Genomic DNA, 16447 nt, shown 5'->3' on the forward strand with positions numbered 1-16447 from the left:
GATTTACCATGTAATCGAGTTAGTTTTGTTAGGGTTTGATCCTTAGTATCCACCATGTTCTAAGATTGATGTTGCTATGACTTTGCTATGCCTAATGCTTGTCACTAGGGCCCAAGTGCCATGATTTTAGATCTGAACCTATTATGTTTTCATGAATATATGTGTGTTCTTGATCCTATCTTGCAAGTTATTGTCACCTACTACGTGTTATGATCCGGCAACCCCGGAATGATAATAGTCGGGACCACTCCCGGTGACGACCGTATATTAAGGAGTTCATGTATTCACCAAGTGTTAATGCTTTGGTTTGATGCTCTATTAAAAGGAGGCCTTAATATCCCTTAGTTTCCAATAGGACTCCGCTGCCACGGGAGGGTAGGACAAAAGATGCCATGCAAGTTCTTTTCCATAAGCATGTATGACTATATTCGGAATACATGCCTACATTATATTGATGAATTGGAGCTAGTTCTGTGTCACCCTATGTTATAACTGTTGCATTATGAATGCCATCTGACATAATTATCCATCACTGATCCATTGCCTACGAGCTTTTCACGTATTGATCTTTGCTTCGTTACTTTTCTGTTGCCACTGTTACAATTGCTACAATGCTGCTACTATCACTTTTGCCACCGTTACCGTTACTTCCATACTACTTTGCTACTAAATACTTTGTTGCAGATATTAAGTCTTTCACGTGTGGTTGAATTGACAAGTGAGCTGCTAATACATGAGAATATTCTTTGGCTCCCCTTGTGTCAAATCAATAAACTTGGGTTGAATACTCTACCCTCGAAAACTGTTGTGATCCCCTATACTTGTGGGTCATCAGTGCTCTCTCCATCACTCTCTACCCCCTCTGGGTGCTGCTCCCCGTTCGGCATTAAGTACATCTTGGTGAAAACCTACGAGACACAAGTTGCAAGTATCAGTCGGATTTCGAGACAGTTGCATATCAAAGAAGTTATAAACACCCGACTGAAAAGGCCTGACCTCTTCGGGTGCGTTCTGGGCGTCGAATGGCAAAATCCTCCTTGACCCCCGGGGGTTATCCTTGTTGCCAGTAATGCTACGGAGCCACTGTGCCACCGTCTCCTCGCCAACCTCCTCCGGGTGGGTTCGAGCGGTGTCTTCTGGACCCGAATACATCCACATGGGATGGTCACGGGCTTGCAAAGGCTGGATCCGTCGACTAAGGAATGCCTCCAACAGATCCATGCCCGTCACTCCGCCTTTAACCAATGCGACAACCGCGTCGACTAACATGGACACCTCACCCTTCTCAGCCATGGTTACTTTCAGTGAAGAAGGCTAACAGAGTCTATCAAAGGTGAAAGGGGGAAGGTCGGTCGACTGACTAGGAGTCGGGATGTCTTTGCAGTAAAACCAAGTCGACTGCCATCCTCTAACTGACTCGGGAAAGGTCAGGGGCGGAAAATTACTACCACCCCTCATTTGGATCCCTAACCCCCCACACATTTGGATCACGTGTGTCTTTTCGTCATCCGGGTTGGCTTTCTTTACCAATTGAGATCGACAAGTGAAAATGTGCTTGAACAAACCCAAGTGCGGCTAGCACCCCAGGAAGTTCTCGCACATGGAAACAAATGCAGCAAGATATGAGATTGTCTTGGGAGGAAAGTGGTGAATCTGAGCACCGAAGAAGTTCAAAAAAACCCGAAAGAACGGATGCGGAGGCAGGGAGAAACCTCACTCAACATGGGTGGTGAGGAGGACGCGCTCACCCTCGCGCGGCTGAGGCTCAGATTCCCCCTCCAGCAACCTCCAGGACCCGTGAGCAATCAGGCCATTGGAGGCAAAATTCTCAAGGTCTTCCTGTGCGACGGTCGAGCGGATCCAGTCCCCCTGGATCCAACCAGGCGGCAGACCAGACCGCGACGACGACCCCCTCGCCGTCTTCTTTCCCTTCACCACCGTCGTCGCCTTCTTCGCGTGCTCTAGGGCTATGGTTTGTCCTTCACCATGGCGACGGAGCTCGAGAGGGTTTGGCAGAGGTGCGGAGAGCAGAGAGATGCGAGACGGAGAAGAAGAGAGAAAGGGGAATGAATGGGATGCATAGTACCCCGCATCGGCAACGACGCGTTTTATGGACCCGCTGCCGAGTGGCTGACTTGTGGGCCCGAGCAATCTTATCACATCCCGTAACAGGCGTGGGCTCGATACGTGGCGAAAAAGGCGGCACAAAGATTGAGGAGTCCCTATCTACTCGCTCCGCTTACTGCGCCACGCCCCGTCCCACGCGCTTCTCCGAATTTTTGAATCACATGAGATCCGGGAATCGCGGAGCAGTCAATCGCACCGAAGATATCAAATCCTAATTCACTCGAAGATTTGCGGCATAATCCACTCGGCGATTTCAGAAGCTAGAATCGACCGAGGCGACTGATGCAGGGTTAAAGTATCCGAGTACTTTCAATACCTTGAAGAAATGCCTCTAAAGCATTGAATCGAGTCGGAATCAACTCCAACCATTCCTCACTCGGACCTCAATCCATTCGAGGGCTAATGACGATGACATGTACCTAGCGTAGGGTCGTAGACCTAACCTAGACACCCTACCCAAGGACACTACCCTAGAGTCAAAGACATACAAAGTTCTACAGAAGATACCAACTGAAATCACCCTGAAGTGTAATCCACTCGACGGCAGATTCCACTCGGATATCCCAATACCACTCGACATAATCATTACACTCGACCATACAAAACAATCACTCGAAGCATAGAAGGCCTACAATCACCCCAGGATGGCAACGACCGGGCATTCACTTCGTAGTCATAAAGATCATTAATAGCTGGCGTTACCAGTAATGCCCCTATCTTAACTCACATTGAACCCTGTGTAACCGAGGGCCAGAGGGGCCTGGCGCACTCTATATAAGTCACCCGCTCCTATGGCACAAGAGTTCGCACCCCCTTTAACCTTCACACATATCTAGTGGATCAGCCTCCGCGACACCGAGACGTAGGGCTGTTACCTCCTTCGAGAGGGGCCTGAACTCGTAAACTTGCGTGGACATTCTCGCCATAGCTAGGATCCTGCCTCCTCCTACCTACCCCCTACTCTTACTGTCAGACTTGTTCCAACGACATACGGAATCCTAGCATCCAGCGAAAGCTCTTGGACAAAGTCCTCGATGCCCTCCGTGTGGCCGTCCTCCCTCTTGATGGCGATGGCAGCCTACATCTACGGCCCGGGCATGACGTCGTCAACGACTGCCATCTCGCAGACCAGCCACCGGAGCTGGTCGAACCTCCTGGCCTCCGCGAGCGCCTCCGCGAGCACGTTGTACTGCCGGGTGGTCCTGCGCGAGCGTCTCCTCGTCGTCAGCCTCCGGCAGCTCCTCGGGCGAGGGCGCCCAGTTCACGGCCCGTTCGTCCAACCGAGCGGGCGGCGAGGAGGCGTGGTGACGGCGCGCGGCGGCCAGGGCGAAGGCTCGGCGGGCAGCAAGGAGACGGCGGCGAGCGCGATCGGAGCGAGGAGCTGTGCTTGCGGAGAGATAGAGTGGATATATTCTTTTTTCATGCTAGTGGGTGGGGTGGGCCGAGCAGAAAGAGGGAGGAGAGAGGCTGACTGATGGGTTTGACCATGCACAAAATAGCGTCGGACGCCCCAAGTGCCCCTCGGGGGGTTGGGTTTGGCATGGGGTCGCCGGGGCTATTATTGTTTAAATATGACGCAAAATGATGTCTTAAGAACATGATTTAGATTATTTTTTTATCACCGGTGCTAAAAAAGGTGTTTGGGGGTCGTCCTTACGGCCGAGTGGAGACGGTGTAAGGAACGGATCGAACGCAGCGATCGCAGCTGCGAGCGAACGAACCGGCCGGCCCTGTTCTGTACCAACGAGAAGTGAAAGGGAGCCGGGCATACATCCAACGCGACCTCCACGATCCGCCTCACTCGCACCCAACCAATCACAGCACGCGAACCACCACCCCACGGATCACTCCCTCCATACAAAATCTGACCGTCCACGCATCACACATCCAACGCTCCACGCTCATCTTCCTTCCCGAAAAGCAAAACTCACGCGCCCTCCCCTCCAAAATCCCCCGCCCGCTCGGCGCCGGCGCGCGCCTCCTCTCTCTATTTAACACCATCCCTCCCTTTCTTCCTCTTCACCCCAGCCCGTCCCCAAATCTCCAAGCGCGAGCGACAACCGGCCCCGCCTCAACCCCCCGGCGCGTCTCCGACTCCATGGCCCGCACCAAGCAGACGGCGAGGAAGTCCACCGGCGGCAAGGCGCCGCGGAAGCAGCTGGCGACCAAGGCCGCCCGCAAGTCCGCCCCGGCCACCGGCGGCGTCAAGAAGCCCCACCGCTTCCGCCCCGGCACCGTCGCGCTCCGCGAGATCCGCAAGTACCAGAAGAGCACGGAGCTGCTCATCCGCAAGCTCCCCTTCCAGCGCCTCGTCCGCGAGATCGCCCAGGACTTCAAGACCGACCTCCGCTTCCAGTCCTCCGCCGTCTCCGCCCTGCAGGAGGCCGCCGAGGCCTACCTCGTCGGCCTCTTCGAGGACACCAACCTCTGCGCCATCCACGCCAAGCGCGTCACCATCATGCCCAAGGACATCCAGCTCGCCCGCCGCATCCGTGGCGAGAGGGCCTAGGCTGCAACCCATGCGCCGTCTGTTAGATCCCTGTTAGGCTGAGTTCGTCGGTGGAAATGTGTGTGCTTGTAGTGTTCTTGCCATGGTCGATGCGTTGTGCCTAATCTGATGGTACCCTCTTGTTGCCATCAGCGGTGGAAATGAAAAATGTTGGCTTCCCGTTCTCATTCATCTGTGTTTGAATTCCTGTTCCCAACTTGTCAGAGTTCTTGCTAGATTTAGCTAGCTCTTTCTATTTTGCTCTGAATTTCAGCTTTTATCATTCAGAGCTTGAACCTAGCTAGCTGCCTCTGAACCTGAACGAACTGGCAGTTACCTGAAAATTGCTTGTCCGCTAGTGTGCTCGTCTTCAGTTCCGTCTATCAACAAGTTGCATGACAGCACCTGTGTGTCTGATGTTCAGTGCACATATTCTGTTGAAAAGCATCCATATTCTGCCTGATTACATTGCAACCCTGTAAGTCTATGAACCATGCTCTAAACTAAGTACATCCTGTGGTTCTGCCTGTCGAAGCAGCAGTTGTTTGCTTTATGTTCTGTTCCGGTGGACTGGCCATTGCTTGGATAGAGTATCCTGAACATTTGTTACATTCAGGAGTGTAAAGAGAACATGTGCCCTATCCCAAGCATGTGAAGTGACCTGCCAGTTTCAGCTAGTTTGTTCTTAATTGCTTCGATTTTGTAGCTTACAAATGTTACTGTAGTAGTGTGTCAAAATTCCAAATAACTATTCCGGTTGGTTGCCTCCGAACCTGGATGAACAGATGTAATACTCCTGAACAGATGTCAAAATTCCAAATAACTATGCCCATTCAGTTCAGTTTTGTGTACCTTACATAAACAGTAGTGCTTCCTGATGATCGCATCAGCGCTGAAAGTGCCTCAATCCTGTATAATCTCAAAACTACAAACACAGTTACAAGGATGCCTCCGACTACAGTTTTTCTTGATTAGATGTTTATCGTGAGGCACACTGCTCTATACTTCTTAAGAGAATTTTAGTGGTCGCCCATGGGTAACTGCTGCCACAGTAATACCAACGCCAATTTCTTGGTACCTATTCTAACATCGACTAGCGCGCGCACACACTTGATGCAAAAAGCTGTTCATTCTGGGCAGTTTACAGCAGTGCTGCTGTGGGATCCGAATGTTTATGGTGGTAAGCTGATGTTAGAACAGTCAAGCATCTCGAAACTTAATTTTGAAGGAAGAGAGGCAGTATTATGTTTATGAACCGTACAATTAATTTAAATTTATGAAATTTATTACTGATGCATGATACGAGTTCTTTGACGGGAGAAGGTTTCTAATGGCATTCTCATGTGACTCAAAAGGGATGCAGAATTTTTGGAGGCCATTAAGCTTCTAGCACCAATTACCTGATCGCTAAGTTATTGTATGTAATTTTGTAAAGGGTTATCCGAATGTTTGAATCCTAAAAAAGTGAACTCCAGTTAGCGACGAAAAATGAGAATAGCATTGATGCATTGCGTTCGAGCAAGTTTCTTGTAGATTATCTTCGGAACTCAAAAACAGTTCGGATGAAGGAATAAGAGTCTTTCATTGGAGGACATGCTACAGCAACGCAACAAGTATATCAAATTGAATTGATATTCACGGTGAATTAGCAACTTATCTTGGAATACAACCATAAAAAAAGTCTGTTCCTTGCAGAATAACTGAAGACAATCATTCTCATTTCGACAGAGAAAATTCCATGCATTCAAGAACACGACACAGCACAGCAGTTCTGAACAAACACCTGGCCCCGCCGGCCCACAGCCCAAAAATTTCGAGTGCCTGAATATATTTAAACATTTGAGTAATTTTGGCCTAAATGCACTCCTGTAATACGTTTAAACATTTGAGTGCCTGAATAGCGAATTACTCTGCATTTTTTCTGAACACAAAATTCCTCTGCATTTTAAAATGGCCAAAATTCCTCAAATTCCTCTGCATTTTTTCTGAAATGGCCAAAATTTTCGCCCCGCAAATTTTTTTTTTCGAGCCGCCGCCATAGCTCTGACCCAGCCCGCCAATCCACCGGTCCAAGCTTCCGGCCACGTCACCGATCCGCGGCATCCCGCCCCCGGATCGCCATCTCCACCGTCCACTCCATCCGCATCCAACGGCAGGCAGAGGCCTCCTCCAACCTCTCGCCCCCTTTAAAACGCCCTTGGCCCCTGCCCCCAAATCACATCACCAGTAGCCAGTAGCCACCGCCGTTCCTCCGGTTCCACATCCGCTCGCAGCTCGAGATCGGCAGCCATGTCCGGGCGTGGCAAGGGAGGCAAGGGGCTCGGCAAGGGCGGCGCCAAGCGCCACAGGAAGGTTCTGCGCGACAACATCCAGGGCATCACCAAGCCGGCGATCCGGCGGCTGGCGCGGAGGGGCGGCGTGAAGCGCATCTCGGGGCTCATCTACGAGGAGACCCGCGGCGTGCTCAAGATCTTCCTCGAGAACGTCATCCGCGACGCCGTCACCTACACCGAGCACGCCCGCCGCAAGACCGTCACCGCCATGGACGTCGTCTACGCGCTCAAGCGCCAGGGGCGCACCCTCTACGGCTTCGGCGGCTAGGCCCGGCCGACGGTCGCATGTCTCTCTCGCCGCCTGCAGATTCGAAAAGCTTGATGGAACCCCGACCTGTCTAGTTCGCTGTTTCCTGTGTAGCTCGCATGTGTTTGTTGGAAATCAAACTTCTCTCTGCAAATGCCGCGTTTCTGAATTTGTTTCGCCGTTTGGTCTCTGTTGGGGCGATATTGAGGTGGCGATGAGTTGATTTGCCATAATTTACCAGGAGCCCCGGATTAGCCGTACTTGTTTGCAGTCTAATTTGATGTTACTTCTGTGGTGCAATGTGTGAAAATGGAGATGGTGATTTGTCTGCATTTCATACTACATCGAGTTGTAGATTGAGTTTCTATCCTTGACCGGACTTCCTGGTGTACAAATTTGTTGCCTGACTTGTACTGTGAAACTATCTCAGTGACCAATTCATCATGTGGTTCGTGCTAACTGCTAGTGCTATAAGTTAATTAGGATCATCATTTGTGCTTTTATTTCTGTTGATTTGTATGTAGTTACTACAATAACCTTTTAATTGGCTGAACTGTGCTTCCAACTGTGGAATTGCGAATACAGACAAACGATACCCTCTTGGCAGTGACAGGAACTTCATCCTTCAGTTGAATTGATCAAGAGGCGCAATGATGTATTGGATCTGTTATGAATTACAGTATATTCAGATATCCAAAGCAGCTCCGATAAATGAATACTAAATCTGTCCCGAGCAGGATGCTACAGAATTCAACCATCATTCTGTCAGAACGGTAATGGAACAAGCACACCAAGTTAGATGGATACTGTGATCCACAGAAAATTAGCCATCATTCTTCTCGTTTGGCTTTGAAGTAAAAGATGTTTGCTCATTAGAGAGTCTTGGGATGCAAAGGAGGCTTCGGCAGCCCGCGATGCAGAGGAGGAGGAATCCCTTTGTGCCCGCGTAGCTCAGAAGCGGCGGAGGAGGGCAGTCAAGACAATGGCAAAATACCAAAGCCGAGTGGTCCGCGTCATGGCCGGACTGCCTCCCAAGGAGGGGAAAGACAAGGACGGCGGCGGATCGGACAGCTCCGACAATGAGCAGATCCGCCCCGATCCGTTCCGCGTCTTCGACCCCTACTGCCGCAAGGACGACGGGAAAGGCAAAGGCAAGGGCAAGACCAACCGTGGATGAACTTCTCCGGTCGTCTTTCTCTTCGTAGTTAGTAGAGCTTGTTGATTTTTTGGTTGTCCGATGACAATGTGTTTAGCTATGTACGACGTTGCATGAGCTAATATGAATTTGAGTATTCGGTTTAGATGCATCCGGTTGTGGAGGAGCAATTTTATGTGTTGTTTGTTCAGTGCCCGCGGACGCGCCGACATTTGGTATTTGTTGTTGTAGATGCTCTGAACGTGTAAAGACAGATTCTTGAGGGTTCATAAAAAAGACAGATATATACGCTCATCTCTTTAGCTCATCGTTAGCTCACTGGTCACCAGTTAAGCTACCGCCACCTCAGGCTCTGCCGCAGACGGGAGGCTGGCCAGCCATGGCAGCAGCTTCTCGTGCACGAGGTCCGGCCGATCGTCGTGCGGACAGTGGCCAACCCCCGCCAGCATGTAGAGTCTCACGTTGGAAAGCTCGGACGGGAGGCCGGAGAAGTACTTCCCCACGGGCCCGTCGATCGGGGTGAAGGGGTCCTCATCTCCCCACAGAACCAAGACCGGAATCTTGATCGTCGGCATCAGGGCTATCGGGCTAGGCCCCGGCGGGCCCGTCACCGTCGACACGAACGCGTCGAGAGCACCTTCGGTGTCAGCCGGCCCCCTTATGATCTGCACAGCACTACGACAGGAAGGCATCAGCCATCGTTTGGTTGCCACTCAGATATCTTCTGAACTGCATGAGAGAATTTGCTGATGGTTCAGGAGATGCAGAGCGTATTTACCTCGACCAGTTCATCATCCACGGCCTCTTTGTTTCCGTAGACAGACATCAAGATATTCTTCAGATTCTCCCTGTTTCAGCTCAGGAATCAGTATATACTACATCACCATGTCAGTCGGCCAAGGGACTGGGTAACTGAAACCATGCAGTGAAGACATGCCTTTCTTTAACGCGGCCGAAGAGCGCCGATGCGATACTCTTTTGTTTGAGCAGAAAGTCGATTAGCCAGAGCAGAGGTAAGAGCAGCTTGATCCTCCAGTCATCGACGATCGCCTTGTTGTTCATCCCACCTGAGCAGTTCAGCAGCACGAGTCCCCGGACAAGGTCCCTGGTAGAATCTGTTGCCCAGCATTAACAAACAAGTTTCAAAGTGAGTGAAATGACTACAGAGGCTGGAGCAGGGGAGCAGATTCAATTGTTTAAAAGAGAAGTTAACACCTGCCTAGTAAAAAAAATAAAAGGTTGCCATCTAAAGAATTCAGAAGTTAGGCATTCTTGCAGCTACTCTGTCACATGGGATGGGCACATGTATAATTGTCAGCTGCAAAATCATTCTTCAGAACCAGCTACAGAGTTACCATTCCATATTCGACATGAACACGGAGCTACAGAGTTACCATTCCATATTCGACATGTGTACTTGTCTAACCTGAGGCGGCAATGACACAAGCAAGGCTGCCCACAGAGTTGCCAACAAGCACGGTGGGCCTCTTGACGACCTCGTCCAAGAACTCCAGGATCAACTGCTTGGCACAAAACCAGACACGCAATTAAGCAATTTAATTACACGCCATGATCTGGTGATTATTAGCTACTTCTTCCTCTGTAATAAGTGACCTAAAACGTCTTAGGTTTGTTTACAGAGGGAGTATTAGCCAAACCGAGGACTTACCTCGGCCCATGTTTCCATGGTGTAAGAGAATCCAGCAGGCTTGTCTGACGCCCCGAACCCGAGCAAATCGATGGCATAGACGGTGTTGGATTCAGATAACACGCCAATGTTCCTGAAAAGAAATGTCCAGTGAAATATTCGTGAAGTAAAATATCCGTAGAACCTGGCCGGGATCGATCGGCTCTTGCTCACCTGCGCCAGTGCGCGACGGAGGCGCCGAAGCCGTGGACGAGCAGCACGGGCGGGCCCTCCCCCCTGACCAGGTAGTTCACGCGCATCCCTCGCCATGACCAGGTGGTGCAGCTCCGGGACAGCTCCTCCAGCGACGAGCTGGTGGCGAGGGCCGCGCTACTGCTGTCGCCGGAGGCGTGCCGGAGAACACGGGCGCCTCTGAGGCGGGCATGCGTGGGAGGCGACGAGGAGGACGCGCAGGGTAGGTGAGTTCTTGGAGTTGCGAAGGAGGTGAAGGAAAGGACACGGTGGTGGTGGGCGAGTGCGGCCATATCCGCCGCGCGCTCCGTCTCCCCCCGGTGGCCACCGGTTGTCTAGTTGTCTCGTGGGTTTTTGGCGTCGTCGATCGATTGTTGCGCTGAGATTTGTGCTCTTCTCTGCACTGCTTAATGGACCACGATAGCAAGTCAGCAATCCAAAGGAAATGCAAAAATCTTGGGGCTCCGCTTTACTCTACAGTACTCCCTTCGTTTATTTATTTTTTATAAGTCAGATTCCACAAATTTTAACCAAATTTATCAAAAAAAAAAACATCAACATCTAGAATACCAAACCAATATCATTAGATTTATCATGAAATGGAGTGTTTTCATATGATGTACTATGTATTGTGGATGTGATTTTTTTTCTCCATGAATATGATTAAAGTTTATGAAGTTTGACTTTTGCGGAAACTAATGCGCACTATAAGACAGTATGTGCAAATGTCAATATTTTTGTTTCACTGTTGCATGTAGATTTGTAAACTTGCGAGGCTGTTGGTTAGGTCTAGGAACCAGAATTTTACTCAATTTTGCAAGATGGTGAAGGAGACTACATAGCTTAGCTTTTACAACAAAGCATTTGTGTTGGGGAGGGAGGGCGTGATTTCTTTGATGTAGTGTGTGCTAATCTTATCTAAGCTTAAATTAATAATCACAATTAAAATCTAGTTCCATCCAACTTTTAGAAAAAATAAGTTGTCCACTGGGCTATGAAATTTAGACAGAAATTATTTCTGTCTTTTTTTACAACTGCAAACGCTCACACATATATACACGTACGCTCGCCCCTATAAAGGTATGCAAACATATCCTACCTCTACAAGCACCTTCAAAGGTCTCTCACTGAACGAACATCGTCAAGAAGCAGAACACATTATAGAGAGGTGTGTCAATTTCATGGAAGAAGAGTCAAACAGTTGATACCATGCTAATCCATGGGTTATCAATCACACCAACCACAAAATTGTGTCAATTACAAGCCACAAACGGCGAGGAGGCATGACACAAAGAACCAAGGTCCTGGCGTGACACACAGAACCAAGGTTGTGTTACAACCGATGCCAAAAACACCTCAGAAGCACAACCATGACTTTAGGTGACCCTGGATTAAGGCACCCTCCGCCCTTTGCGCCTAGGAAGAGTTGTCTGGTCGATGACACCGCCCTAAGCCTTGTTGTTGAGACCGTCCGCTGGCACCGACTCCAACTTCCACTCTGGTGGTGAGAGAGTCCTGTATTATGAAGGAAATATGCCCTAGAGGCAATAATAAAGTTGTTATTTATATTTCCTTATACCATGATAAATGTTTATTATTCATGCTAGAATTGTATTAACCAGAAACTTAGTACATGTGTGAATACATAGACAAACAGTGTCACTAGTATGCCTCTACCTGACTAGCTCATTGATCAAAGATGGTTAAGTTTCCTAGCCATGGACAAAGAGTTGTCATTTGATAAACGGGATCACATCATTAGAGAATGATGTGATTGACTTGACCCATCCGTTAGCTTAGCACTTTGATCGTTTAGTTTAGTGCTATTGCTTTCTCCATAACTTATACATGTTCCTATGACTATGAGATTATGCAACTCCCGAATACCGGAGGAACACTTAGTGTGCTATCAAACGTCACAACGTAACTGGGTGACTATAAAGATGCTCTATAGGTGTCTCCGATGGTGTTTGTTGAGTTGGCATAGATCGAGATTATGATTTGTCACTCCGTGTATCGGAGAGGTATCTCTGGGCCCTCTCGGTAATGCACATCACTATAAGCCTTGCAAGCAATGTGACTAATGAGTTAGTTACGGGATGTTGCATTAGAGAACGAGTAAAGAGACTTGCGGGTAACGAGATTGAACTAGGTATTGAGATACCGATGATCGAATCTCAGGCAAGTAACATACCGATGACAAAGGGAACAACGTATGTTGTTATGCGGTTTGATCGATAAAGATCTTCGTAGAGTATGTAGGAACCAATATGAGCATCCAGGTTCTGCTATTGGTTATTGACCGGAGATGAGTCTCGGTCATGTCTACATAGTTCTCGAACCCGTAGGGTTCGCACGCTTAACGTTCGGTGACGATCGGTATTATGAGTTTATGTGTTTTGATGTACCGAAGGTAGTTCAGAGTCCCGGATATGATCACGTACATGCTGAGGAGTCTCAGAATGGTCTATATATAAAGATCGATATATTGGAAGCCTATGTTTGGACATCGGAATGGTTCCGGGTGAGTTCGGGCATATACCGAAGTACCGGGAGGTTACCGGAACCCCCGGGAAGTATATGGGCCTTATTGGGCCATAGTGGGAGAGAGGAGAAGGGAGCCTAGGAGGGGGCGCCCCCCAAGCCCAATCCGAATTGGGTGCCCCCCTTCCCCCCCTCTCCCCTTCCTTCCTCTCCTAATCCAACTAGGGAGGGGGGGGGGATCCTACTCCCGATAGGAGTAGGACTCCCCTTGGGCGCGCCATAGAGGGGCCGGCCCTCCCCCTCCTCCACTCCTTTATATACGGGGCAGGGGGCACCCCATAGACACACAAATTGATTGTTTAGCCGTGTGCGGTTCCCCCTCCATAGTTTTCCACCTCGGTCATATCATTGCAGTGCTTAGGCGAAGCCCTGCGCTGGTAGCTTCATCATCACGGTCATCACGCCGTCGTGCTGACGAAACTCTCCCTCGACACTTAGCTGGATCTAGAGTTTGCGGGACGTCACCGAGCTGAACGTGTGCAGGTCGCGGAGGTGCCATACCTTCGGTGTTAGGATCGGCCGGATCGTGAAGACGTACGACTACATCAACCGCGTTGTCATAACGCTTCCGCTTACGGTCTACGAGGGTACGTAGACAACACTCTTCGCCTCTCGTTGCTATGCATCACCTAGATGGGTCTTGCCTGTGCGTAGGATTTTTTTTTGAAATTACTGCGTTCCCCAACAGTTGCATCTGAGCCAGGTCTATGCGTAGACGTTATATGCACGAGTAGAACCCAAAGGAGTTGTGGGCGTGGGTATATAAATATTGCTTGCCGTCACTAGTTGATTCTTGTTTTAGCGGTATTGTTGGATGAAGCGGCTCAGACCGACATTCCGCGTACGCTTACGCGAGACTAGTTCTACCGACGTGCTTCGCACACAGGTGGCTGGTGGGTGTCAGTTTTTCCAACTTTACTTGAATCGGATTCAATGAACATGGTTCTTTCTGAAGATAAAAAAGCAATCACTATACCGCGTTATGGTTTTTGATGCGTAGGTAAGAACGGTTCTTGCTCAGCCCGTAGCAGCCACGTAAAACTTGCAACAACCAAGTAGAGGACATCTAACTTGTTTTTGCAGGGCATGTTGTGATGTGATATGGTCAAGACATGATGCTAAATTTTATTGTATGAGATGATCATGTTTAGTACAGAGTTATCGGCAACTGGCAGGAGCCATATGGTTGTCGCTTTATTGTATGAAATGCAATCGCCATGTAATTGCTTTACTTTATCACTAAGTGGTAGCGATAGTCGTAGAAGCAATAGTTGCCAAGAGGACAACGATGCTTCGATGGAGATCAAGGTGTCAAGCCGGTGACGATGGTGATCATAACGATGCTCTAAAGATGGAGATCAAAGGCACAAGATGATGATGGCCATATCATATCACTTATATTGATTGCATGTGATGTTTATCCTTTATGCATCTTATTTTGCTTAGTTCGACAGTAGCATTATAAGATGATCTCTCACTAAATTTCAAGGTATAAGTGTTCTCCCTGAGTATGCACCGTTGCTACAGTTCGTCGTGCCGAGACACCACGTGATGATTGGGTGTGATAAGCTCTATGTTCACATACGACGGGCGCAAGGCAGTTTTGCACATGCGGAATACTCAGGTTAAACTTGACGAGCCTAGAATATGCAGATATGGCCTCGGAACACTGAGACCAAAAGGTCGAGCGTGAATCATATAGTAGATATGATCAACAAAGTGATGTTCACCATTGAAAACTACTCCATCTCACGTGATGATCGGACATGGTTTAGTTGATATGGATCACATGATCACTTAGATGATTAGAGGGATGTCTATCTAAGTGGGAGTTCTTAAGTAATTTGATTAATTGAACTTTAATTTATCATGAACTTAGTACCTGATAGTATTTTGCATGTCTATGTTGTTGTAGATAGATGGCCTGTGCTGTTGTTCCGTTGAATTTTAATGCGTTCCTAGAGAAAGCTAAGTTGAAAGATGATGGTAGCAACTACACGGACTGGGTCCGTAACTTGAGGATTATGCTCATTGCTGCACAGAAGAATTACGTCCTGGAAGCACCGCTAGGTGACAAACCTGCTGCAGGAGCAACACCAGATGGTATGAACGTCTGGCAGAGCAAAGCTGATGACTACTTGATAGTTTAGTGTGCCATGCTTTACGGCTTAGAACCGGGACTTCAACGATGTTTTGAACGTCATGGAGCATATGAGATGTTCCAGGAGTTAAAGTTAATATTTCAAGCAAATGCCCGGATTGAGAGGTATGAAGTCTCCAATAAGTTCTACGGCTACAAAATGGAGGAGAATAGTTCTGTCAGTGAACATATACTCAGAATGTTTGGGTACCACAACCACTTGACTCAGCTGAAAGTTAATTTTCCTGATGATAGTGTCATTGACAGAGTTCTTTAATCACTGCCACCAAGCTACAAGAGCTTCGTGATGAACTATAATATGCAAGGGATGGATAAGACGATTCCCGAGCTCTTTGCAATGCTAAAGGCTGCGGAGGTAGAAATCAAGAAAGAGCATCAAGTGTTGATGGTCAAAAAGAACACCAGTTTCAAGAAAAAGGGTAAAGAGAAGAAGGGTAACATCAAGAAGAACGGCAAGCAAGTTACTGCTCAAGTGAAGAAGCCCAACTCTGGACCTAAGCCTGAGACTGAGTGCTTCTACTACAAAGGGACTGGTCACTGGAAGCGGAACTGCCCCAAGTATTTGGCGGAGAAGAAGGATGGCAAAGTGAAAGGTATATTTGATATACATGTTATTCATGTGTACCTTACTAATGCTCGCAGTAGCGCCTGGGTATTTGATACTGGTTCTGTTGCTAATATTTGCAACTCGAAATAGGGGCTACGGATTAAGCAAAGATTGGCTAAGGACTAGGTGACGATGCACGTGGGAAATGGTTCCAAAGTCGATGTGATCGCCGTCGGCACACTACCTCTACATCTACCTTCGGGATTAGTTTTAGACCTAAATAATTGTTATTTGGTGCCAGCATTGAGCATGAACATTATATCTGGATCTTGTTTGATGCGAGATTGTTATTCATTTAAATCAAAGAATAATGGTTGTTTTATTTATATGAGTAATATCTTTTATGGTCATGCACCCTTGATGAGTGGTCTATTTTTACTAAATCCTGATAGTAGTGATACACATGTTCATAGTATTGAAGCCAAAAGATATAAGTTTAATAATGATAGTGCAAATTATTTGTGGCACTGCCATTTAGGTCATATTGGTGTAAACCACATGAAGAAACTCCATGCTAATGGACTTTTGGAATCACTTGATTATGAATCACTTGATGCTTGCGAACCATGCCTCATGGGCAAGATGACTAAGACTCCGTTCTCCGGAACAATGGAGCGAGCAACAGACTTGTTGGAAATAATACATACTGATGAATGCGGTCCGATGAGTGTTGATGCTCACGGCGGGTATCGTTATTTTCTTACCTTCATAGATGATTTGAGCAGATATGGGTATATCTACTTGATGAAACATAAGTCTGAAACATTTGAAAAGTTCAAAGAATTTCAGAGTGAAGTGGAAAATCATCTGATACGTCCATTTTGCATCATGCTTTTATATTGATATTTATTGCATTATGGGCTGTTATTACACATTATGTCACAATACTTATGCATATTCTCTCT

The 16447-nt window shown here is 48.1% G+C and overlaps 2 protein-coding genes across 2 annotated transcripts; one reads left to right on the top strand and one right to left on the bottom strand.

Moving 5' to 3' along the window:
- Positions 1-4134: 4134 nt before the first annotated feature.
- On the top strand, positions 4135-7527 carry LOC119279883 (histone H3.2-like). Its single transcript, XM_037560964.1, has 2 exons — positions 4135-4572; positions 6895-7527. Exons 1-2 carry the CDS (start codon positions 4226-4228, stop codon positions 7214-7216), a joined length of 669 nt encoding a protein of 222 aa, XP_037416861.1. The 5' UTR covers positions 4135-4225; the 3' UTR covers positions 7217-7527.
- Positions 7528-8569: 1042 nt separating this feature from the next.
- LOC119279894 (pheophytinase, chloroplastic-like) lies at positions 8570-10588 on the bottom strand. Its single transcript, XM_037560968.1, has 6 exons — positions 10213-10588; positions 10021-10132; positions 9778-9871; positions 9289-9466; positions 9130-9199; positions 8570-9016 (listed from the first exon to the last, which is right to left on the bottom strand). The coding sequence occupies exons 1-6, from the start codon at positions 10521-10523 to the stop codon at positions 8681-8683; spliced, it is 1101 nt and encodes a 366-aa protein (XP_037416865.1). The 5' UTR covers positions 10524-10588; the 3' UTR covers positions 8570-8680.
- Between the last annotated feature and the right edge of the window lie 5859 nt (positions 10589-16447).

Source organism: Triticum dicoccoides, chromosome 1A (assembly GCF_002162155.2).
Source record: "Triticum dicoccoides isolate Atlit2015 ecotype Zavitan chromosome 1A, WEW_v2.0, whole genome shotgun sequence".
NCBI classification, from domain to species: Eukaryota; Viridiplantae; Streptophyta; class Magnoliopsida; order Poales; family Poaceae; genus Triticum; species Triticum dicoccoides.

Coding starts and splice junctions, on each gene's coding strand:
- LOC119279883 (XM_037560964.1), top strand. CDS start 4,226: ATGGCCCGCACCAAGCAGACGGCGAGGAAGTCCACCGGCGGCAAGGCG. Junction 4,573..6,894: donor CTCTGCGCCATCCACGCCAA/GCGCGTCACCAT, acceptor TCGCAGCTCGAG/ATCGGCAGCCATGTCCGGGC.
- LOC119279894 (XM_037560968.1), bottom strand. CDS start 10,523: ATGGCCGCACTCGCCCACCACCACCGTGTCCTTTCCTTCACCTCCTTC. Junction 10,133..10,212: donor TCCGTCGCGCACTGGCGCAG/GTGAGCAAGAGC, acceptor ATTTCTTTTCAG/GAACATTGGCGTGTTATCTG. Junction 9,200..9,288: donor TTCGGCCGCGTTAAAGAAAG/GCATGTCTTCAC, acceptor GAGCTGAAACAG/GGAGAATCTGAAGAATATCT.